The sequence below is a fragment of the Oncorhynchus mykiss genome, chromosome 13 (assembly GCF_057628025.1).
Source record: "Oncorhynchus mykiss isolate SJ-2025 chromosome 13, ASM5762802v1, whole genome shotgun sequence".
Lineage (NCBI taxonomy): Eukaryota > Metazoa > Chordata > Actinopteri > Salmoniformes > Salmonidae > Oncorhynchus > Oncorhynchus mykiss.
The window spans coordinates 32,560,195-32,585,797 of NC_143034.1; the positions used below are offsets into that span (position 1 = coordinate 32,560,195).

At 43.5% G+C, this 25,603-nt stretch overlaps 2 protein-coding genes across 3 annotated transcripts; one reads left to right on the plus strand and one right to left on the minus strand.

The window, feature by feature from the left end:
- Nucleotides 1-730: 730 nt before the first annotated feature.
- LOC110486014 (aftiphilin) lies at nt 731-14,455 on the plus strand. Of its 2 annotated transcripts, XM_021557304.3 has the most exons (10): nt 731-923; nt 2,878-4,780; nt 5,505-5,668; nt 6,124-6,253; nt 6,584-6,640; nt 6,915-7,046; nt 9,032-9,092; nt 9,925-10,008; nt 10,726-10,849; nt 12,695-14,455. In XM_021557304.3, the coding sequence occupies exons 2-10, from the start codon at nt 2,915-2,917 to the stop codon at nt 12,846-12,848; spliced, it is 2,772 nt and encodes a 923-aa protein (XP_021412979.3). In that variant the 5' UTR covers nt 731-923; nt 2,878-2,914; the 3' UTR covers nt 12,849-14,455. The 2 variants fall into 2 exon arrangements, with proteins under 2 accessions (XP_021412979.3, XP_021412980.3); XM_021557305.3 differs by lacking the exon at nt 9,925-10,008.
- A 1,314-nt stretch (nt 14,456-15,769) lies between these two features.
- Nucleotides 15,770-25,348, minus strand: LOC110486015 (SERTA domain-containing protein 2-like). Its single transcript, XM_021557307.3, has 2 exons — nt 24,734-25,348; nt 15,770-18,187 (listed from the first exon to the last, which is right to left on the minus strand). Exon 2 carries the CDS (start codon nt 18,181-18,183, stop codon nt 17,122-17,124), a length of 1,062 nt encoding a protein of 353 aa, XP_021412982.2. The 5' UTR covers nt 18,184-18,187; nt 24,734-25,348; the 3' UTR covers nt 15,770-17,121.
- Nucleotides 25,349-25,603: the final 255 nt, after the last annotated feature.

Genomic DNA, 25,603 nt, shown 5'->3' on the forward strand with positions numbered 1-25,603 from the left:
ATAGCACAGTGTCCAAAATGATAACATTTTGATTATATATTGGTTAACTAATATTGATTAACTTGTAACTACAACAGACTACATATTTCAGTATGATATAATATTTAAGTGTGATTAGAAATTAATAATTGAATGGTTATGAAGTCGTTAATAATTATGTGGAGTATTATGTTTACACGTGACCTTTCAGTTCTGCAATAATTATGCCAGTAGATTATATTGTAGGGGCACAGGTTATTATTAAAGAGTAGAATGGTTATTTTCTATTCCCCCCCTATTCCATTGCTTGACAATGTCTGTGTATGTTGAGAAGCTCTTTCAGTGGCCTAAACATTTTCAATTAAAATATTTGAATCAAGAGCCATGTGTCATAGATTAATCAGTTAATTTGGGAAATTTGGATTGTGGATTGTTTCAAATTAAAATGAGTGAGGATTATTATAGACCTAAAGAGAAGTATGCAGTGCAGTATCTTTTCGTTGCTCAGTTGACCAGCTGCTTGAATGGGAGAACAAGTGATGGCTCACTCTTCTAACTGACCTAAAAGAAGCCCCCAATTTACTTGAGTCCTTTTCTATTAAGGTATCTTAACGTTTACTCGAGTATGGCAATTGGGTACTTTTTCCACCATTAACTACTACTCAGTAATACTACAGCCAGTGCCGATGGATTTTGGATGCAGACTGTTCTCCGCTTGTTCATGAACTCTAGTATGCTCTGCTTCTCAAGCAGTGGAAAAACCAAAAGCTCTTGTTGCATGCTGGGTAATATTCGGAGAGAGAAGGGGCCAAAGTAGGATCATCATAACCGGCTGACTCAACCTAGTTTTCTCTGTCAGAGCGAAACCACTTTGCTGTCTTGTTTTAAGTCTGACAAGTGTCCACTTCATCTGAACCATGGGAATGAATGGTCAAGATTTTAAGGTATGCCGAAATGTTTATTGGTACACTGCCAACCAACCCGGATACGATGAGACTAGCTAAAGCAAGCTAGCGAGAGACGGGAGGACAACTTCATAGATAGCTAACAGTTAACGTTAGCTACAAATGTCAGCAAGCTAGCTAGCATCATAACTACCTACCTACCTAGCTAGTTAGTTACTTTGTCACTCCTGTCCTCATATCGAATCAATGTAGAAAACATATTTTCATAATAATTTAGCCTATTGCTAGTTAGCTATCCATTCGCATAGGCTACCAGGTTGTTGTTATTAGCTTGCTAGCTACGCCATTTGTGCTGGCTAGTGGTAGCTAAATACACAGGCTACGTATCTCAGCTAGCTATCCCCCTGCCCTCCCCAGCTGATGAGAGTACGGTGTATGCCAGCCATGGCCTGTTTTCCGTTCTAGCCTAAGCTTGGATGGCACGTATGGTGATTTATATGTTAGCATAATCAACATAGTTAACTAGCTAGCTGAATAAATCATCTGGTTAACGTGAGCTATTTGGCTAGCAACTAACTTGCTTCCAGTTGCTAGCTAGCTACCTATCTTTGCTCGGCTAAAATGTTGCTAAATAGCTAGGTTGTGGGTAGTCGGCAACAAATTATCATAGGAAGGGTTGCGTGCTTTCTTTGTTTAGCTTACCCAGAGGTTTCTAGATAGTGGTCTGTCATCTGTCAGTTTTAGGCTTGTTGACAGACAGTCTAATTTGGTGAATGAATAACTAACTGGACAAGACATGGGGTTGGAGGACACCTGTTTCTGATGTGTCAATTAGTTAACAATGTTGTATTATAAAGAGATTCATGTTGCATTATGAATGTTTATGATACAACATATTATAACACATACCATATCATGCAATCACAGAGCCCATAATAAAGCAATAGGCAGTGTTATTTGTTGTGAATGGCTATCATATCAGATAATTTGTCTTTAATGCCATCTTGCTTTCATACACAGTATCAGAAGCCACTTCAAGTAGCCTAGAGATGTAACAATGTTTCAAATGCCTTCCAAGGTTTCATGGCAAGGCTTACTAGGCCTAAGATATATAGTCAAGGCTTCGTGGGCGTGAATTCTCTGTTCTGAAACATGTCCATATTTGTGTCCAGTTTTTATTTGTGTCCAGTTTTGAACTGTACTTTCAGAGCTCTAGTCTGGATGCGAGTAAAGCACACTGTGGGCTTATAAGTGCATTGTGCAAGTTCAGCCTTGAGCATCCAAAAATAACATCATTATTCTATGCCCTATGTCTGGTTTAGTGATGAATTCAAAATTGTCAAGGAAATGGATCACAGCTGGACAAAGAAATGGATCACACCTGGAGGCACAAAACGCCTAGGCCTGTGCTCTAAATCTAATATTTCAAAAGGAGGCATTCTACATATCTTGACGGGCCTATGTCAATATACAAATACTACACACACACAACCCTTAGGTCAATGCGAACACAAATTGTGTACAAAGTTCATTGGTTGAAGTAATTAGGCCAGTTTAGATTAACACAACAAATATTTCTACTGATAAAATAAATTGTAGCTCATTTTCAGTTCCCATTTGCTACTATTTAGGTAGGTCATAAGAAATGAGTGCTCAACATTGCCTTTCGGGCCTTTTCTACATCACAACACCACTTCACCATTATCACTTAATTACTGTCAATTTGAAAACAATCTGTCCACTCTTAGTCTGGAGAGCTTTGGTAATTTAATTTGGGTTTAAGGCTGAAGCAACACACCAGACAAAGAAAACAGCCAAGATCCTAGACTCCCCCAGAGACCGCTTCTAGGTCTGTAGGCTAACACATTGTCGTTTTGTAAATTCTGACCGTTTAGCCTTCAGAAATGTGTTTTTAAGAGGGAAATAGTGTAATTTCTAGCATTTATATGCCCTTCATTGTTTGGTCACACTGACTAGTGTCTTTACTCTCTAGGTGTAACCTCAAGGCGTAGTGTGACTGCTTTAGGACCATGGAGCCGGACGTGATCCGCATGTACTCCTCCTCCCCACCCCCAATGGAGGATGGAGCTGAGGAAGAGGAGGACGAGTTTGGGGACTTTGGGGGCTTCTCTGGAGTTCCGACCAGCACCAGCTTCAATGAGTTTGACACCCCAGCGACCTTCAATCAGACCCCAGCCTTGGCTGCCACTTCACCACCTGAACTCCTCAACAATGGAGGGGTGGTTAGGTTGTCAAACCTCAGTTCAGGTCCTGTGGGAAGGGGTCCCGTGGTCAAGCGCGCCAACTCCAAGTCAAATGGTGTTGTGCCGGGAGGCTGTCAGTACGACAGTCCTTTGGAGAGAACTGTGAATGTGGAGGAGTTAAAAAAGCTTGCCGACCACACTCGAGCCAATAATCATTCTACCTCCTTGGACAAATCTGTGAGGGGTCAGACTGACAACATAGACAAGCCTGTCGACTGCAATGGTGGGGTCCCGGAAGTTCTGACCAACGGCTTTGTGACTTTTGAAATAGAGGGAATCCCATCTTTGCAGAATTCGAACCGCTCTAAAAAGAAAGGAACCACCACAGAGTGTGCCGACAACTGCCCTCCCAGCAGCCCCGAGGACGACTTTGCGGATTTCTCTGCTTTTCCTAATGTAGACGTTCAAGGACACTCCAGCGAGGTGACAAACCTCACCAGCGAGAACTTGGACAATAGCAACCGGGACAAACGGCTGGCAGAGGACACCTGCCAGCAGCAGAGGCAGCAGAAGCACTCTAATGTAGAGCAGGGAATCAGGTCAGGGGACGTCGTCAGGGACACTCCCATTACAACTGGATCCAACGACATCGCTAGCTCTGATTCTCTATCGCACCTTGCTGAGGTTCGAGACACTGATGAAGGCTTGAGCAACGGGGACGGGGGCTTTCAAAAAGACACTGCTAATTCTGAGCAAAGGAACATAGAGCCGGACTTTGCACACAAGCACTCTGCTACTGAGATGATTGTTAGTGAGGATTCTGCCCCAGAGGAGGTTTGTAGTGAGGATTCTACCCAAGAGTTGGTTTGTGGCGAGGATTCTGCCTCCAAGGCACTTTATATTGACGAACCAGTTGCCCAGAACGGTGTGTATTTGGAGCAGTCGGAAGAAGAGGCAGAAGAAGAGAAGGCAGGTGTCAGTGAAAACAGGGGTTCGCCCGATACAGACGATGAAGATGGGACTGGCGAGCAAGCAGACGAAAAGTCTGCGTCTGGAAACGAAACAGAAACAGAGACCGAAACGTCTTTCGGCCGACCGCTGTCCACGGATGCCCTTGAGGAGTACGGCGACATCAGCACGACGGGCTCTGTGCCCTCGCCACTGCTCCAAGAGGAGACGGCCACGCCTGCCGACCACAGCCAGCTGCTGGAGGACGACGACGACGGTGAAGACTTTGGAGACTTCGGGGACGCGGGCTCTTTTAGCGGACAGGGCTTTGCTGACTTTGACCAGCCAGAGTTGCAACTAGAGGAACAACCTGCACCTCCCACACAGGAACTAGTGGACCACGACAAAGACTTTGGTGAATTTGACGCCCCCAACAGCCACATTGGTGGTGGGAAGGCAATTGAGAATGAAGATAGGGGGAAGTTTGCGGATTTTCCCAGCAGCAACAGTTTTGCCGACTTTAGCTCAGCTCCTGTTGGTGCTGACCCTGATCCAGATGCTGGTTGGAATGCCTTTGATGAGCCTGTACAGGGTCAAGGGGAGGGAAATTCCTGGGCTGCATTTGGAGAGGAGCCGACCGCCAATGCTCCTTTGGAAACGGGTGAAGACGAGTGGCAGGAGAGTGAACCTGTAGCAGCCCATTCATCCAGCAGCCATCAGATCAGTAGAAGAGACAGTCAGTCTGTAAGTTTTTCTGTGCGAGTTTGACCACTCAGGGTTTGAACTCGGTTCTCCTGCGCACCACAATAACATATTATGCCTCTCACCTAAAGGCAAGAGAACTCATCACGCAACATTGTTTCTGAACCACCTCTATAGCATTCAGAAATGTAGCATACTTGACAGGAAAGTAGTGGTGTTTTAAAAACCCCTCTTACACTAATCGAAGGTGCCCTATTGAATGTTGTTGTATTGTACTATCCAGGAAAAGTATGCTCAATGACACTTAGGGAAATTCTGACGCTCTCATGACGTTTATCACTAGAGTTGTAGAGAGCCGTACACCTGCCCTCCCTTAGGAATGTGACCAGGCAGGGAATTCCACCTTTTCAAGTACATACCATTTAACAATGCCCCTCCTTGTCCTTGCTATTGGAGTCAAGCGCTACAATTTATTAAAGATTTGAAATGTGTTGATTGAATCACGTCAGTGTTGGTCATTGTTGGACATAATAGAATACGGCTTTATTGTCTAGCGAAACAGACATGAATATCTGAGCTGTCTATTTTATTGTGCATCCCCTGTCCAGCAATGCAGGCTAACTGCCAGCTGCCACGCGTGATAACAGAAGACTTATTCAACCCGTATCTTATTCAACAATATTGATTGTTATTAAGTGTTTGTTATATCACTGAACCAGTGTCTTATTCAACAATGTTGGTTGCTATCATGTGTTTGTTATACCAGGTGGCGCTGTGCAGTCGGCTGGAGAAGCTTTTTCTGGAAATTTTCCCCGACGCACCTGCTCCGCAGGTGAGGGTGGAGGTGGTCTCCCTCAAAACCCTGCTGGAGCCTCCTGTGAGGTTACAGCAGGAAGAGCATGAAATGATGAGCGGTGTGCCAGACAATGGGTGAGAGAAATACCCCTTTTTTTAATTAGGGCTGGAACGATACCAGTATTGCAATATTTTTTTTCTGTGGCAAAAATGAAAACACGAAGCAGGCCAAACTCCTTGATCCATAACCTGCTGAATGTAAAATATTGGAAAATAAACAGATGTGACTGGATGACAACATAATGTTTGTTTCCAGCATTAGGGCTGTTTTCCTAAAGCAATTAAACCGCTTCATGTTTTGTTTCCTTGTCATGATGTCAACGAGTATCGGGATGCTAGTATCGCCTCGACCCTAATATCCCATAACTACACACAATCTCATCAATACACAGAAAGACTCTGGTCTGCGCTATCTTTTTTATACAACAGAAATATACTGTTACTGTGTATACTATGCAGTCAAGAATATTTGCGTACTACTATGACATATTTTTTTGTTCCTGCTTTGTCATCGGTGTCCGTTGCTACAGGGCCGAGGGGGACGTGTTGTGGAGGCAACTGCTGGACATCCACGAGGCATTTGGCCTGCGGCACCAGTGGGGCGGCTCGCATAGCAACAAGACACTACTCTGCTCCCTGGGCATCGACATTAGGAACATTGTGAGTTCTGCAGCCAGTCAGAAGTCATCACATTGTCTGTATCCCAAATGGCACCATATTCCCTATATAGTGCACTATTTTGGACCAGAGCACATAGTGCTATAGGGCATAGGGTGCCATTTGGGACATGCCATTCTCCCCCTTTCTGTGACCTTGTCCTTTTTTATTAATGGCTCTGTGAGAGAAAAAACACCAACCGTGATTGTATTTCAGATGTATTGCGAGAATGTTTTAACTTTTTGTCTGTCAAATGGAGAAAGGTTGTTTAAGACTATTTGCAGCAGAGAGAGGAGGAATGATTGTGAAATGTGTTCTGTGTTTTCCCCATAGCTTTTCACAGGTCAGAAGAAGCAGCCAGTGATAGTTCCCATGTATGCTGCCAGCCTGGTGAGTTAACTATACGCTGCAAGGATGTATTCATCTCCCCCTTCAAACCACCCACTTGCTCCCTCAATTGTTTTTGCCCTTCTCGAGGAAACGGAGGAAAGAGACAAATTAACTCGGGGATTATAAAATTGAAAAAATTCTGGTGACATTTTTGTCAATTGGTTGCAAAATGTTACAACATGGTTACAACAGGTTTTAACCAGAATTGTTCAACCCTATACACATACCAGTATTTAGTACGTTTAGGATGTAACCCTGCCTCTCTGTTACCTAGGGCATGCTGGAACCCACCAAAGAGCCAGTAAAACCCATATCAGCGGCAGAGATGATCACGTCCATAGCACAACAAGTACCTCCAGTGGCCCCAGCAGAGATCATAAGCACTAGTCCACCAGACACAGCCCAGGTTGGACTCCTACATTGAATCAAGATGATATTTTTGGGGCACAATGTTTGGAATTTTGATCTTTTATATTTTGTGCTTTTTTTTTTTCTTGGTCCTTTTAGATGCATTTCTTCTCATCAGTAGTCGTATGAGTATATACCAGGGCTCTCCAACCCTGATCCTGGAGAGCTACCATCGTGTAGGTTTTCAACCCTAATCTAGCACACCTGATTCTAATAATTGATTGATTGATCAGCAGAACCAGGTTAGTTTCAACTGGGGTTGGAGTGAAAACCTAGAGGAGGGTTGCTCTCCAGGAACAGGGTTGGAGATCCCTGGTGGTGTATACTGTATTGCAGAGGAGGCTGGTGGGAGGAGCTATAGGAGAACGGGCTCATTGTAATGACTGGAATGGCATAAATGGAACAGTGTCAATCCACATGTTTGACTCTGTTCCCTTTATTCCATTTCAACCTTTACAATGAGCCCGTCCTCCTATATTTCCTCCCACCAGCCTCCACTGCTGTATTGACTGTAAGGCCAATTGTCACAACTGTATACAATGAATATAGAGTGTGTTTGTATGTGTTCTACAGTAATTGGTCTAATGTAGAACCTGAGGTGCTTTTCAAACAAGTTGGATAAATGATTTGGCTAGATCAGGTATTCCCAAACTTGGGTACGTGCAATGCTGTCGGGGTTACGCCAAATAAAAATGTGATACATATTTTCTTTATTCTTCACATTTTCAAATAGTACATTTATATTTTCCAACGGGACTATACATTAGGGTGATGTTTTTTTTCTCGCCTGAGTAGCCTCGTTTCACTGCCCAAAATCAAATTAAACCATCTAGTGTTCAGTGAAATAACAACACAATGTCAATTAATTAACATCCAATCACATTAACCGTTATTCTCTCGCGAGAAACCTTCACTCTTGCACAGACATTTAGAAACTAAACATGACAATCTGCTGCCGCGGATATGGCTGGGACAATAGGCCAAAAAAACTATACAGACAATGCCTCCAAATAACACTGTTTCACGACGCATCAGTGACATAGCAGGAGATGTTTTGAAACAATTACTGTGTCGCATACAAGCCAGTGAATTATATGCGTTACAGCTGGATGAGTCAAAAGACATGGCGGGCCTGGCACAGTCCATTACGTTTATGGGGGGGTCAATTAAGAAAGACACCCTCTTCTGGAAACCAGGACAAAATGAGAGGATATTTTAAGTACTGGACAGCTTTGTGATGTCAAATGGACTTTGGTGGTCAAGATGTGTTGGTATCTGTACTGATGGCGCAAAAGCCATTACAGGGAGACATAGTGGAGTGGTAACACTCGTGCAAGCAGTTGCTCCCGACGCCACTTGGGTACACTGCAGCATCCACCGAGAGGCTCTTGCTGCCAAGGGAATGCCTGACAGCTTGAAAGACGTTTTGGACAGTACGGTGAAAATGGTTAACTTTGTTAAAGCACATCTTCGACTGTGTCATCGACTGATAGATTGCTATACCATATGATGTTGGTTAGCTGATACATAAAATACCTATCAGGCATTGTAATATTTGGCAAGCGTCAGCAATGCCTTGGCAGAGAAACGTGCCCATGAAGTTGTAAGCTGATTTGTTAAATACCTATCCAGGCGTTGTAAGATATGGCATCGGTCTGCAATGTAGTCTGGTAGGAACTCAATCTTAGACTGCTGAGTTGATGTAAGGGTAGAAGCCAATGGAGGCTGCTGAGGGGAGGATGGCTCATATTAATGACTGGAACAGATTGAATGGAAGGCCAAGTGTTTGATGTATTTGATACCGTTCCACTGATTCCTCGAGCCCGTCCTCCCTAATTAAGTTGCTACTAACCTCCTGGGATAGAAGCAGATCATTAGCAGGCTTCCTGACCACCTGCATAGGCGAATCACCTGTTGACAAAGCTGTTCACTTTTACTGAGTGTCACCACCCTCTTCTGAGCTTGTTTGTTCCTCCTCACCAGGAAGTGCTCCCGCCCGTCCAGTTTGACTGGAGCAGCAGTGGCCTTACGAACCCTCTGGACGGTAGGTCCCTCCCCCAAACCACCTGCTGCGATAATGAACCATTGTCCCCATTGGCTCTATCCAGAGCTAGCCTATTCCTTTTTTTTCCACCACTCTATCTGTTTTGTCCAAACACACAAGCAGCCTAGACCTGTTTTTGCCTGCTGTCTTCCATTGGACAACCTCATTTTATGTTTATTTCATCAACCATTGGTCATTACATGTTATAGTTTTACACAGCGTTACATGAATTTTGTTTTAAAGACTATAGTATAAGATTACAGACAATTCTTATCCACATGCGCCACGTTTTTGTGTATTTCATTGCCATATTGGACCATTTCTGATTTCACTTGTCATATCCATATGCATAAAATATATTTATCTCATCAAATCTTCTCCTTATGCCGTTTGTTAGCAACACATCATTTAGCTAAATTGCAAAATAATTTGTTCTGCACGGTTCATGCTACAAAGCCATGATGCCATTCATACTTCAAAAATGTCAATGCAGATTTTTTATTAACCTGTAGATAGAATCTCACAGTATTTTCTCATTAACACAGCTACCTCAGTTAGCTTGCCCTGGGTCATGTTCATTAGGCATCAAATGGAATAAAACGGAGGGACTACCTGGATTTAAGAAACTCCTGGAGTTTCTTATTTTTCAGTCGCAAAATGTTTTCAAACCTTTCGTGCCTACTGAACACGAACCCTGTGCTCTTTCTTTGTAACTAACAATAATGACCAGCTCAGCTGCATGTCTTTTTAAGTGCGTCTCTTTCCTGACTTCTTCTCTGTGTTATAACCCACTGCCGCCTCGGTCTGCCTCTCCGCTATGTTGAATGTCAAGCGAGCGGAGGCTCGTCTCTGCTCAACCTCGATTTCTTTGGGCCCGTGGAGGACTCTGGCCCTAGCAGCTCCACCTCCATCCCAGGTCAGCACAGGAAACTCCAACCCCCTGACTGCCAGATAATTTTTTTCATAAATTTGTCTGAATCCCAAATTGACTTGTATAGCGGTAAAACAATACAGTGATAATTCCACCTATCTGATCGTAAGGCAAGGTTGACCTACTATCATATATGGCTTACACCGATTGAATCCTCATGGATCTTCAGAGGGTGTAGAGGTCTAGGAGTCCATTTGGGATAAGGCCTTATTCTTTCCCCGATTCCTCTTACCTCTGTCAAAATGCACTGGGGGAGGTCAGAGAGGAGGAAGCTTGGATCTTCTCCAAATGAGTTTTGGGAACGAGGCGAGGACTGAAGGATGATGCGAGGAATGATAATTATTAAAGAGCCTCTGCCATATTCCATTTTCTCTTCTACTATTTGTTTTAAATGTCTTCTGGTCTTCGCTTTTAGATACCGACCTCACTAAATCAAGGTCTTGTTTTTTCTGTGTTAATATTACCAACTGAATCAAACCTCCAAATCAGAATATCTACCAAAATATTTGGGAATTGGCTACACTGAAGTTTAATAAAGTGCATCCCCCTTCCTTTGTTCTGTGTGGACTAGTAGACCATGTATGTGTCTCAACTAGCTCCCTATTCCCTATATAGTGTACTACTTTTGACCAAAGTAGTGCACTATATAGGGGATAGGCTGCCATTTGGGACATATCCAATATAATGTGTTTGTGTGGTTAGGTGTGGACCCGGAGCTGTATGAGCTAACCACCGCTAAACTGGACCCCAGTGGCTCTGGGACCCGTGTGGCTGATGCCTTTGCCCGCCTTATGTCTACTATGGAGAAGACCAGCACCTCTACCAGGTTGGTCTATTACTGCACCTCAAAAATATTTCAGGGGGAAGGTGCTCAAAATGAAAATGCCCCCTTAAAAAAAAAAATATCTACTTTCATAAATCATATCCTGAAATTCAGAACATACTAACTGCCTCTGTAGTGCACATTTTTAAGCAAGCTACTTACAGTGCCTCCTAAAGACATGATTGACATAGGGGGGGGACCTCTGAGGTACCAGAGCGCATTACATATTTATATTTTAAACCTTTTTTATGTTAAAGTATTGCCTGCGTATCATTGCATTTACGTAGTGGCGTAGAGAAGCTTACAGAAGTTGCACACATGGGGACCATTTATAGTAGACTAGGGTCTGGGAGATGTGCCTTCTTTATAAACACATTTCATGCAATTCTACATCATTTTAAATGGCTGGTGGCAATCTTTTTTAATAGCGCACAAATGATTGAATTGACAGGCTATTAAACTGAGCATCAGAGATTAATACAAATGACCTTGTCTTGAATCCATCAATAGCTTAGGCCTAGGTGAGTGGAGACACATTTGCACAATAATGAAGAGGAAATTATAGTCCTAAAACCTTTTTTATAGTGCACTACCGTTGACCAAAAGTAGTGCACTATAAAGGGAATAGGGTGCCATTTGGGATGTGGCCAGACTCAATTGCAGCCCTTGGAGATGAGAATAGCAAAACAATACAAATCTAACACAACCAACATCTCACTCCCAAACATGAAATCAAGTTTTATTTGTCACATGCGCCGAATACAACTGGTGTAGACTACTGTGAAATGCTTGCTTACGAGCCATTCCCAACAATGCAGAGTTTAAAAAAAGAGTTTAAAATATGAAGTAGTAACAAGTAACAAGGAATAAAAATGCACAATAGATTGGAGCTATATACAGGGAGTACCAGATCAGTGTGCAGTAATTGGGTAAGCAATGATGCTATAAAGAGGATAACGTTAATATATTTGCCGTTAGTTAGAGTTGATACTTTTTTAAAGTCGAAAGTTAGTTAACCCTGGTATTTCTAGACATGCAGGGCTGGAATGACTTTAATTTAACCACATTCTAGTGGGGACCCTTTGAAACCGTTGGTCGACTAGATGGAGACAGATTTTCTAACGTCACTGTCCCTTACATTTTAAACATTTTATTTACCTTTTTATTTAACTAGGCAAGTCAGTTAAGAACAAATTCTTATTTACAATGCCGGCCAAACCCGGACGACGCTTGGTCAATTGTGCGCCGCCCTATGGGACTCTCAATCACGGCCGGATGTGATACAGCCTGGATTCGAACCAGGGACTGTAGTGACGCCTCTTGCACTGAGATACAGTGCCTTAGACCGCTGCACCACTCGGGAGCCCTAAAAATAGTCCACCCCAAATGGAACACGAACCCACAATCCCTGGCTTAGGAGGCCAGTGCCGTATCCATTAAGCCACTGGGGCGCGTGCATAAGCAAGCAGACAGGCTGTATACTGGGGCGAGACAAACACATCTATATTATCAGCCAGAGAGCGCTTGCTACATCTTGGCTTTCTCAATTCTCTTTCCTTGATTCCTCGTGACCCCTTTTTCTCCCCTCTGACCTTCTCCAATGTGTCTCGAGAAGGAGGTAAGGAAAGAGGAAAGACACATGAGAAAGGGGCGAAGCCCATTTAGAATCTGACTGTGGCTCATTAATTTAGTGAAGGGGGAAGGATGAAGAAATGTGTCCCTATTCCATTTGCACCTTGGTCAAACCTAGTGTTCCACAAAGGGAATATTGTGCTATTTGGGATACATTGTGTGTATATGTGTTCTCCAATAAAAATGGTGTCCCTCTCCTTCTCTCTGATTCTGCAGAAAGCCCCGGAAAGAGGAGAACCTAAGTGAGGAGACGTTGAAGGTGATTGCAGGGCTACCAGACCTGTCTTTCATGCAGGCCAAGGTGCTGATGTTCCCCACCACGCTGACCCCCCTGGGCTGCTCCTCTGACCCTGACCCCACACTCGACTGATCCACCCCGCCTCAACTCCATCAATGCCCTCCTCTTCTCCTCCTTATCACCGTCTGTCATTCTATCACTATATCATGAAGTTATATACTTTTTGCTTCCATGCCATTATCCTTTTTTGTCATTTTCTCCCTTTTTTTTATTTGTTATTTTCAGTTTTAATCTTTTTAATCAAGTGAAGCATTTAGCGATTTGTCCTTGTGAATGGAGAATGTTTAGTCAGACCTGGACTAGGCTAAGCCTGTAAAGCGAAGCTTTGTCAATAGCAGAGCAAGAGAACATATTAAGGCAGTTTAACTTCTAGATCAAGGTCCTTGAGAGAGGCCGCTTGTTTATGATAGGAGAATCAATGTGTACATAATCAGGGACGAATTGTGTTGGTTTTCAAAGGTGGCTTTTACGTTTCTCATTGTGGCGGGCGTGTGTCAATGTTTGTCTTTGTGAGGAAATGAAACACTGGTTGAACCTCTTCAAAGCGAGGCTTGAGTAAAGTGAAGTGGGATATACACTGAGTGTAGAAACCATTAGGAACACTTTCCTAATATAGAGTTGCACCTCCTTTTGCCCTCAGAACAGCCTCAATTCGTCGGGGTGTGGACTCTACAAGGTGTCGAAAGCGTTCCACAGGGATGCTGGCCCAATACAGTTGTCAAGTTGACTGGCACCCATATACACAATACACAATGTCTCAATTGTCTCCAGGCTTAAAAATCCTTCTTTAACATTTCATCTACACTGATGGAAGTGGATTTAACAAGTGACATCAATAAGGAATCATAGCTTTCACCTGGTCAGTCATGGAAAGAGCAGGCAGTCCTAATGTTTTGTTCACTCAGTGTATGACTTGAAACCACACTGCCTGCAAAATCCAGCTGAATGTTTTTTTCCCTGTTGTGTTAATGGCCGTAGTTGTTTTGTCCTTTTACATAAGGCCTAGGTTTGATTCTTAACTTGATTTCTTAACCCATGGCTAAAAATGCGCTCTTAATGTATGCTCATTCGTTAAGCGATTTAACTGTAGCCAGTTTTTCTTGCGTCTCCCATTGATGCAGTCAAACAGCCATGAAAATGGCGGTATGTCACGGACGACTGTGTTTTGTGTTGAATTCTATTCTTTAGACCTTTATTCTGTTTTGGGGACGGGTGGTAAAAAGAGGGGGAATCATGGTTTAAACCACTGACATAGTCATTTGTATAATTTCAATCGTTTATATCAGTATAGCTGGTCTGAGTGAAGGTCAGCCTACATTACAAGGGAATAAGGGACCAATTTCTGCTTCCATGTGTCTGGTTATACACTTATGAAGTTATTTTTATTTTGTTTAGTTTTGCTGACATTCTCTACCAATTTTGTTGTTATACCACTGTCAACCTGTTCCCGGGAGGATTTTGCACATTGTAAAGATGAAATGGATGTAATCATAGTTCACTGTGGCTTTAGACTGTGTACTATGGACTGTAAAATGTATGGGGAAAATTCCTATGGAAAAAAAATAACTTGAAGAGCCTGTGAAAAGGTTAACATGCATGTCCGGGTTCTTTTCAGACTTTAAGTGTGTAAATTTTACTTTTAGTGTACACAAGAAATTAAAATAATTTAAGAGGAAAAAGTACTCGGTGGTCCTTCATGCGCCATTACTTCTCCCAACAAGGAATGAATGAACAATGAATTCATATTCATACAAACTTGTCTCTTGTGCATTTTATATTTATTAATTCCCTAAAACTCTTAAGTGGGCCTCATTTAAAACCAAGCCTAGAGAAACTGTTTTAATTCATAGCCATTGGGCTTGGTCCACAGTAGTTCTGAAAGGGAAAGAATGAGTGGCAGTGTGGTCTTACGAAGAGGACATGACACACTAGACTTGGGGCCAGGACTCTAGCCAGCTTGTTTTAGACATAGTTAGCCAGACTACTGAAAATCCAATGCTTGGTATGTCTAGGTGTCCAAGGACTGCCCAAAAGAGTCAATAACCTGTGTATAGAAGATATGCAAGTGGATAGGTATGTACCTTGAGGCAGGCAGCTTAGTTTCTAAACTTTGACCGGCAATGCTGACCACCTGGATTGATGGCAAGTATATTAAAGAAATCAAAAAGGTCTGTCAAAGGGATTCGGGTCCCACATCAGTTCAATCCGGTTTGATGTGCAGGAGCAGACCAAACGACCAGGTCCAACCCTCACCTCAAATGGGGTTTTGAAAAGGACAGGAGTCAAGGGCCTTTGCTCAATTCCTGTGTCTTCGCTCTTCACCTTTTTCAAAAATAATGAGGTAGCGAGGAGAGGGAAGGTCGACAAAAGGTGCTTGTTTGAAATGAGATGGTCCTTCACTCACGTGTCATATTGATGAAACAATAGCATGATTTTCTACTCTGACAATCAACAGCTGATTCAAAGGGGTTGGGGCAGATAAAGCTTATTTTGTGGGATACACTGAAATCACGTCGAACCACTACACCACATCGGTTTCCGGGTCACAGAGAACAGACTTTTGACCAGATGAGAAAACCCTAAGGAAATGCAATTGAGATTCTCCCATGGCAACCAAAAGTCTTGAACCAAAGAGTGCAGACTAGCCAGGCCCTTTGTCAACTCCAAAACAGGAAATTACCTCAGAGTACCTTTGATTGTCAGGTTATACTATGGAGGGAAACCAGACTGTGGTATACCAGCACAGGCCACAAGTAGTCATGGGCACATTTTAGAGCAAAGCTATTCAACTTTTATCTTAGAGGTCCGGAGCCTGCTGGTTCTGTTCTACCTGATAATTAATTACACACACCTGGTATCCCAGATCTAAGTCAGTCCCTAATTAGAGGGGGACAGTGGGAAAAAAAGCAGTGGAACTAGATATGGAGGTCCAGAGGTGAGTTTGAAAGTTATAGAGTGAGTAGTTCAAATGGGACACATGAACAGGCTGAGAATTGTTGACATTTCATTTATTGTATAAAATAAATCTACAAAAGTATAACTGCATTAAAGTCGTATGCACGTTTATACATAAAAATAATCAGATATTTCAGACCAATTAATACATATTGCATAGAACAAGGCACAGATTGAAGGTCCGTGTTAAAATACAGCCATTCTTGAAAACAGGTCAACTTAAAAACAAAATCGGCGAGATGACTGGAAATGACCACATTTGCTTCCAATTTTAAAAAAAATATAAGAATAATAAACAATAATGCAAAGAACAGTAAGCAGCATACATTTTTTTTGCCACTGACTGACGAGAAATGCTTTGTTTTAAAGGCTTTGGATTACTACAGTCATCACTGACAAAGTTGTTGGCTAACTGCTTCCCGACTGATCGATTGACAAACACCAGAGACATAGCCCACCACACTGACTACCGGCATTCACTTCCCTGAAAAACAAAACCAGGGTCAAATATATTACACCGCATTTCTTCACACATTACTAGCAGAATTTGACTGCATGTTCTGTACAACCCAAATGTTAGTGTCATGTTTTGAATAAATATGTGGTACACCAGAAATTAATAATAAATAAACTTCATAATCACTTAGTACAGATTATTTTTCAACATTTCTTGATGTCTGCAATTGTGTTTGAACTGTGAACTAAAGACCTTGCAAGGTTACCCTTGTATATTTCACTTGATATCCTTTTGAGTCAGATCAGTTGAGCAAATTCAAAAACATGCCATAAAAGGAAACGTCCATCTACAAATAGAGAGTTGAAAGGTCATACACAGCAGTATGATAAATTCAACTAACAAATTATGAGTAATACATTAAAATAGAAGAAAAAAAAGAAACTTGAATGAGGCCTATGAAAAAGGTCAACGTTGATAAGCTGTCCACATACAAAATATTGTTAAAGTACCCTCAATTTGGACACATCGGTGTATACCCATGGTGCTGTGTGCAAAATATATAATCTTTGCATTTGGAGAAGAGAAGAAAATTGTAGTACAGACAAAGGCACTCAAATTGCAATCAAATAAATGCATTCCATACAGTATATTCAACATTTTGTTTCCATTTCGGAAAGGCGAGCACAACGCATGCACAGTGTAGTTAAAACGTCTCTGGTGAAGTCTCTTACAATTTCCGGACATAGGAAAAAAAACTATAATAATTTTAACATTGCACCGCCTACGGCACTTTTTATCGAGTTTGTCATGTTCCTTAGGGCACACCGTAGCAAAACGGAAAATGTAAATGAGCATTTCTTATTGGACAAGCAACTTGCCGTTTCATTCAGTTTTCTTCCTTTTTGTGCCTATTGAACACGATCCCGATGTCAGTCAAGACCCCACCAGGACTTCCATAATGTGGTCGAGCTCAGCCAGGTCCATTTTGAAGGGCTGGTTTTGAGTCAGAGGGGGAGAGCCCGCCCCTCCCCCGCTGTAACTGGACAGAGTCTTGACCAGGTCGTCCGCAGTGACCATGGGGGTCGTTTTGGACACCCCCAAGTTCGGCGGTATTGAAGAGGCACCGCAGGGGAGGTTAAAGTCATACATGGAGGTGTCGATGTCCGTGAATAGAATGTCATCCAGGGCAAAGTCAGTGAGGAAGCCCCCGGAGGAGGGCGATATGTCTGCGTGGGCGCTGGGAGGGTCTGTTTTTGCAGCCTGGCTTTCGTCCAGCAAGAGCGACTCCTTGTCCTTCGGGCTGTATGTCCTCCCTTCCTCTTTCATTTCTATCCCTGCTGGTAGAGAGAGTGGGGGCTGGGGTGAAGGTGGAGGAGACAAAGGTAGGGAGGAGGTAGTAGAGGTTGTCACTGCGATGGGGCACAGATCCTCGATCTCCTCCAAAGCTGAGGAGAAGCTGTCCTTGGCAGGAGGCGGGGGGGGCTCTGACGGTCTCGGCGAGACAGGGTGGTGACCCAGGGGGTGGGGTGAGGACGGCGGAAAGGCGAAGAACAGTGGCGGGTCATCGTCCAGGAGCGAGGCCGGGGTCAAACCAGAGTCCAGCGACGACAGTGGCGAGAGGGGCGGGGAGAGGACGCCGCCGAACGCAGATGTCGGAGCTTCGTGGTAGCCCTCGTCCTCGGTGATGTTCGGCGCCGGCGGCGGGACGGCAAAGAAGTGTGCGCGCAGCCCCGCACCGCCTTCCTCTTTGAACTCGTGGTGGATGCGGCGGATGACGTTGTTGATGAGCACGCGGCGCTGCAGGGCAGGCTCAGTGGCGGGCGTCCGCGGCGGCCCATACAGCTTCATCAAGGAGATGTTTAGCACCGTCTGGCGCTGCAGCGTGTAGTTAACCCTCGAGTGGCTGCCCGCTGCTCCGGCCGCTGATGTGAGGAGCGCCTTGCCCTCCTCCAGGCCGTCCTCATCCAGTTTGCGCTTCACACCGTTACCCAACATATATCTGTGGGAGAGACCAGAAACAAGGTGTCAGGAGAAAAATGTATATGGTTGCTTTTACGTCATATGTGAAAGAGTGAGTAGTAGTCAGTGAGGCACAGCTATTATGAAAGAATGACTGCTGGGAGACATACCACATCAAAACGAAGTGAGATAGATGTCAGTTACACTTGTACGTGATATGAGTGTTTAAAATGAACAAACATCTGTGAGAGGAAAATCCCTCGTTCATCGTTTTATCAGCAATATAACAAGTGGAAAATACCCACTTCTCACTCAAACTGCAACACAAGCTTCCTGGAAGCAGAGGGGCTTCCTTGCAAACAGTGACAAGAAATTAAATGAGCAAGCAGCGAACACACGCTCAGCGTCAGTGTATAGGGGGGGGGGGGGGGGGTTGTGTCAGCTGACCGACTAGCATGTGAGGCCACGTCAGCTGACTAGGTGGGTGGCAGCAAGCTCTGACAAAGTGGAATAGTCACAAATGGCACCCCATTCCTTTTATAGTGCACTACTTTTGACCAGCTCTATGGGCCCTAGTCAAAAGTACTACACTAAATAGGGAATAGGGTGCCATTTGGGACATAAGCAAGTTCCCAACTGAACCACCTGACTCAATCAGAATACGGTGCTAACAGACGTGTCAGCACAGGAAACTGACTTCCTGCCCGGACACAGCATTGAAAATGGGCAGAAATGGACCTGCTGTTTTATCGATTTACGCTTAAAATGGTCACATTTGGGGTTTAAAAAAATATGTATATAATATTTTTTTTTTAAAGCCCAAATGTGACCATTTTAAGCGTAAATCGATAAAACTTTTTACATGTTGCGTTTTTATATTTTTGTTCAGTATGCATGCATGTAAAAGAGATCTCTTACATACATAATCAGTATATACAGTTGAAGAAGCGTCTCTCTCAAATGTTGTCATCCCTGTTAGTGACCATTTCTCATTTGCCAAGATAATCAGTACGTCCAACTGGCTTCACAACCACGTGTAACACCACCAGCCCAGGACCTCCACATCCGGCTTAGTCACCTGATTGATTGTCATTTTTTAAAATACATTTACAGACACACAGGGCAACATAACCAGACCCCCTGTCCTACCTATTGCAAACTAGGTAGGAAAGGAGTAAAATGTATAGATAATTATCATTGAGGTGTAGTTTCTGTCCTCATATCAATTCCAACTCATTCACTCACCTCCCTTATTTATCATCAGCTTGCCTTTCTGAGATGAGAAACAGATAGAGGTCAGAAAACAAAGAGGGAAAGATAGTATCATACACACTAGGCCAGGGGTTCCCAAATTTTTTGGGGCCATGACCCCATTTTGATATCTGAACTTTTTCAGGACCCCAGCCATGGGAATTGTTTGTTGTTGTAATTCATATCCAATGTTTACTTTTTTATTTGGGGCTATGGCAGTCAATTGATAATTTGTCTGACATAATGAATCTTCTCACCACCACCTCATCTCTGCTGTCACAGCCAACCTGGACCGACATTAGATTTTAATCCAGACGAGAGCACCGATGGCGCTTTCAAGACAACTGGGAACTCTTAGAAATATGGAGGCAAAATCATGACGTCAGTGATCTTCAGGTCGGACAGTCGGAGCTATAGAAAGAGGCCCGAGTTCCCGAGCTGGTGTATTCTGAGACAGATGACCATTCAAATACATTTCCCCCACATGTTTTGGGTTCCACCCCTTGCTCTCCAATAATAATAGTTCTCTCTGGATCCACTGATCTGTAGAATGTTTTTGTATTTCCCCTGCATGCTTGTGTTCAGTTTCCCAAATATGTCTGTTACAAAGGCAAGGAGACACTCTTTCCATTACACAGAAAGTCAACCAAGTCCATTTTCTTTTACAGCCATTGTGAATGACAACAAATATTTCCAACACTCCCCCCCCCCCCCCCTCCCCCCAATAGCCCCAAGCCTCAATCTGAAATAGAACGTTGTCATGCTCTGATCTCTTATCTCCACAGTTTTGTGAACAGCGCAGTGAATGTGGTTTGATGTACTTTACAAATCAGCTCTTTTACCGCCAGTTGCTCTCGATGTATCACAATGCATCCATATGGCAGAGGGCACTAGAGTGCAGAGTCCTGCCCGCCATAGATGGCGCCCCCATCTGTGCAAAAGCCCATCATTCAATACCATGGAACCTGTTTTACGTCAATATAGCCACGCAGCACACTTAACACGCCCTGTGACGTTTCATGCTCGTGAATCATGAGACAGAACAATATGTCCTTATGAATGACATCCCACCACATGTATAGCGAACAAAAAAGGCAATGCATAATCATCTCAGCCCTCACACACGGTTTTCACCATATCAATTGCGGCCGGTCTGCAGTAGTGTGCGGTTTCATAGCGTAGTGGGCAACGACTAAGTGCAATGACTAAGTGCGGCGCTCTCTGGTTTAATTTTATCTTCCATTTAGATTTTTAAAAGGTAAACTACATTACAATGATTGAGATAAAGACATCATATATATATATATATATTTTAGAATGATGATTTCTTTTCAGGATTTGGGAAATTCTCCCACGGCCCCATTTTCGTATCAGGGACCCCTAGATTGGGAACTGCCGCACTAGAATGCCTCCCAAACTGTCACCTAAGATGGAGCACAGAGCACACCTCTCCTGCAGTGCATTGTCTCACTGGTACGTGTAACTCTACCCCGCTACATAAACTACTGCACACAGTCTGCGAGAGACTCGCCCCTTTCAGTCCGTTGTGTAACGTGTGCTACCTTTATGAAAGCCAGAGGAAAAGAGATTCCCTATCCCATTTCCAAACCGTGTTCTTGTAGAGAACATTGCTGTGTGAGAGAGTGAGTGACTGAGTGAGAAAGAGAGAGGGTTTGTGTGTGTCAGCTTTGCTTAGAGCCACACACGCCAACTTGGACTCTGAACACTGAGCACACCAACCCCCCCCCACACAGCCCACACATGGAGGGAAGTGCATGCGCGTGGCTGGGGATAGCTCCACACTCGCCTGTTACCATGACGAATACAGTCAGCTGGGAATCCAGGGAGAGAGAGGGAGGAGGTATGGATGAGGTAGGGAGGAGGGACAAGCAAAGGAGGAAAGAAAGAACCAAAATGTTTCTTCACTCAGGCTGCCATCACTATTGCAGCTAGTGCTGCTGCTTGGATATGGAAGTGGAGGTAAGAGAGCAACTTGGAGTGCATCCAAAATGGCCCCTTATTCACTAATGCACTACTTTAATGTAACTAGGCTACATTTTGTAGTAGTTCCCTCACTGCAAAAACTATGCCTCCCCCACTCTGTAAAATTATTCATCAGCCCCGTATTCCACCCCTGCTCCGTTCACTTATTCCTTTCACACGTGGGGCCCTTTGACGCTGCCATCTGCTGACACTGTCTGAAGACGGGTGAGAGATGCAGAGAGAGCGAGAGACAGAGAATAGAGAAGACTGACAGGGGATTTCGGCTGACCGGGAAAAACAGGGGTGACAGAAAGACAGAGGAAAGGAAGGTGAAAGCGAGAGTTGAGAGAAGAAAAAAAAAAGAGCAGCAATATAGAAATAGGAACACACCTTCCGTTGACAAAAACAACACAGAAGTGTCTGATTACAACAGCATTCCAGGCACACAGAAGGCTTTCTTTCACTCCATACTCGCAGCAGGCTTACAGCGATGGCACTCAGATTACACTCAGATTGGGACGAGGCAATGTCCACCCCTCGAGCACATGACCACTTCAAACTCATGTCCCAACATGAACTTCTTGGTTCTCCCAAGAGCTCTGTGTTCCGATATACCAGGGTCATATTCATTAGTGCACACCGTAGCACGACGTGCTTTAACTGGAGAAAAAAATATATACTAAAACAGGAGTTCCTTATTGGACAAGTTCAAGCAGTCCCTCCCTGTTTGCTTCCTAGTGAATACGACCCAGAATCCATCCACATGTTATTGATAATTATTTAGTAATGTTATTTCAGTGTGTACTTCCATGAAGTGCCAGGGATTTGTAGAGCCCCATCTGGGACAAGGTCAAAATGTCATTGGATTATTTATTTTGTTAGGGTGGTAGCAGGCAGCTGCATGCCTTACATACTCAGCAGGCATCGTCATCTTGAGGAGGGTCTCGGTTGCACACCGATTTCTAATACAAACTCTGCTGTGCACACTTAGGCTGGAAGAGCAATTCCAGATCCTGCACCTTTCTCAATGGCACACAGTGCAGCCTGCACCGGAGATTGCAACCCTCATTCGTCAACAAGCCTAATCATTCTATTTCCCACACTACTTCTTTAAAGTTCTGTCAGACTTCCAAGTCCTTCAAGATTGCAGTAAAAGTTAAACATTCATATTTGGAATGCAAGCATTTTCGGCCTCAATTTTGCCCAAAAGGTTCCTGGAAGATAATAATTTTATGCCAGGTTGAAAGACAAGGTTCACTGTTGGGCTCTGGTCATGCGAGAAACCACACTCAGAAGCCAGGCTGGCCTGGCATTAGGATTGTTTGCCTAGGTTTCTCCAGCAGGCAAGTGGATGCTTGTAGCACTGATTTACTGGGCTTGTTTGGAAGAGACTCCAATTGCGTCTGAAACGGCACCCTATATAGTGCACTACTTTAGACTAGGGCCTTGGTCAAAATAATCTGACTATACAGGGGATAGGGTGCCATTTTGGAAGGACCTAAGCTTGTTTGGAAGAGACGCAGAGTTACGGAGAGTTATTTTGATTGATCACCAAGAGGGAGATTTCAGAGCCAATTTGCTGAAATATTTAGGTGAACTTCAGCCCTCCTGCTCGCATAGTAGAAGAAAAAGGAAAAAGAGGAACGAATAGTGTTTACTGGAAACCAGAGCAGACAGAGTCAAGGAAGCAAAGGTGGACTTTAGTCACGGAGATGGAATGCTGAGTCTAGTAGTAGTGTGGTCTGTGTGCCTACTGCAAATCTGTGCAGATTCCTTGTGGTTGATCATTGCATGTTGGTAACCCTTTGGGGGATTTCTTACTATTCTTTTTCATATTTTAATTAATACCTCACTCCAATTATTTTGTGTTTTTATGGGCAATTCATGCACATGTTAAAATCTTCATCATTATTAAATCAAATTAAGGAAATGTTGCATTAGGCCTCAGAGTTGAACTAAGGCACAATCATTTCCAAATCATGCAACCAAACTCTACAAAAAAAAAAAGAAAATCCATATTTCCCTGTGCAAATATGAATGTCACTCTGCCCTGCAGTTGAAATGCAAATAACACTTTGCACTGTTAGGTTCCTACAAGGCAGCAGCCAGAACTAGCCCTTTTTTACCACCCACATCTCTGAACCAGCGCTAAACGATTTGGAAATCTTTACAGCAGTAGTTAAAAGCTTCACAAAACGGTAAAACAAAACCAGAGGGCTGTATCAGATTCATTCAGAGGCCCCATTCCCCCAGTGAAGTCTGTAAGTATGGCGTACTCATTAACGTTTAGCCTAAACAGTTTGAAAAGGCATGTATGCCTTCTATTTTCTAAACTACTAGTTTAGCTTCCAGGACCTATGGCTCATCATATTCCTATAAAAAGGTGACAATGAGTCACTCAAACAACTACAATGTGATGACCAAATCTATATCCGATGAGTCACAACAAAGCTATGGGCAAGTCTCAAATGTAGAAAATATGCAACATTACATAACGCTCCTGTACTTACAAAGTAGCAATTGTACTGGGACCCACATGAACGGCAACGTTTTCAGTGAACAAAGCTATATTGGTGTGAAGTTCCTCCTCCCACTCCCTCAACGACTTACATGCCACCAAAAAGTGGTTCTGTAGCCAAGGCCCTATGATCACTGTTGGTATGACATGGCTCTAGCATTTGAAACGAAACTAAGTCACGCGTGGGTGTCACTTGCTCTTTCAAAATGTCAGAAAAACATTATTCAGACATTCCCACTACTGGAGCACTAAGACTGCGGGAAATGGTATGGATGACTAGCCTACTAACAACGATTGTATTTTTGATGCATCTTATACATTGAATGGTTTGGGTTCTCTGTATTGCCAAAACGCATGTTTGATCAATTCACTGTATGAGCTGTCACTGACGTATTACTGTAGCTGTCACAACAGCTGCCCTTGACCTCCAAAGGCATACGCCACAGATAGCCTATGGCTGTGATGGGGGCGCCATAGCCTACTCACCGCCACCTGCCACAAAGTACTCAGTCGGCTCTTCACTGAACTGGAGACTTAAAAACAATATTACGTTCTGGTTTCAAATATTAGGGCCTCCTTCCACATGCAACGTAACAGACAAGTAGCTAAATGTAACAACAAAAAAAGCCACTCAGACAGAGGTGCTTTCTCCCTCTCGACTCAAGACACAGCAACAAAATGCGACAAAATGCTTCTTTTTTTTTAAAGAGAATGGCAAACAGGTCAATAACGGCTAATAATTCATTTATACGTAAATTAACGCGTAATTATTCCATGTTGAAGCGTGTTTAAATAATTCTAACAATGGTGAAAGAAACGCAGTCATAAACTTACCACATGTAGTTCCAGCAAGGGTTTCAAATCCTGCATCGGGGTCAAATTGACGCCAAGAACATAGGCTCTACAACGAGGAACACCAGACATCGAACTCTTCGCCGTCTATACTTTCATTTCCCCGCCGCGGTTCTCCAAAATAGCCGTGGAGCTCTACACAATGGCGAGCTGTCGAGGAGACCGTTGAGTAGCCACAGACAACTACCGTTCACTGAACAGCAGGACAGGCACTGTCGGAGCTATTTTTTTAATCTGCAGATAGACCTACAACTACACTAGCTAGGAATGACGTAAAGTGAAATTACGCTCTGAACTGACAGTGTTGACTGGTACGGTGGCACACGCCTCGCCCCCATGTAGCTTGGGAAGCCACTAGTGGGCGCTGTGGATCTCAACTATCGTCTGGGCTTAATGTGCCCAACCGGTAATACACTAGTGTCCCCCGGCGAACGGATTGTATTTAAAACATTCGCTATTCAGGCTGCAAAGGCTTCGATTTCCTCTGTAACTCGATTTAATGTCAAGGATACAAAAACGGGGAAAATATGCGTACTTTCTTTTTTGGAAACACCAATTCCCACCACCCTGCTAAAAGTGACTAAATGTTAGTCTCAGTATCACGCTCAGCCAATCAGGTTGAAGCAGTCTGTTTTTTCCACCCCTAACATAGCAGCGTAAAATTAACAAGGATAGTCGTGCTAAAAAGTCGTAATAAAAGTCGTGCTTACTGAACATAGTTGTAAATGACGTATTGGATTTGTTGGCATGAACTCGTTTACAGAACATTATTCCGTTTATGAAGTGAAATTATAAAGTTACAATTTGATTGAGTAGAATGTATTTTTATACCCAGATGCAATATGCAATTAA

Excerpts from the sequence above, each read along its gene's own strand:
- LOC110486014 (XM_021557304.3), top strand. The coding sequence starts at position 2,915 with ATGGAGCCGGACGTGATCCGCATGTACTCCTCCTCCCCACCCCCAATG. Across the intron at positions 6,641-6,914 it reads CCATGTATGCTGCCAGCCTG|GGCATGCTGGAACCCACCAA; the intron begins GTGAGTTAACTA and ends TCTGTTACCTAG. Across the intron at positions 9,093-9,924 it reads CCTTACGAACCCTCTGGACG|CGAGCGGAGGCTCGTCTCTG; the intron begins GTAGGTCCCTCC and ends TTGAATGTCAAG.
- LOC110486015 (XM_021557307.3), bottom strand. The coding sequence starts at position 18,183 with ATGTTGGGTAACGGTGTGAAGCGCAAACTGGATGAGGACGGCCTGGAG.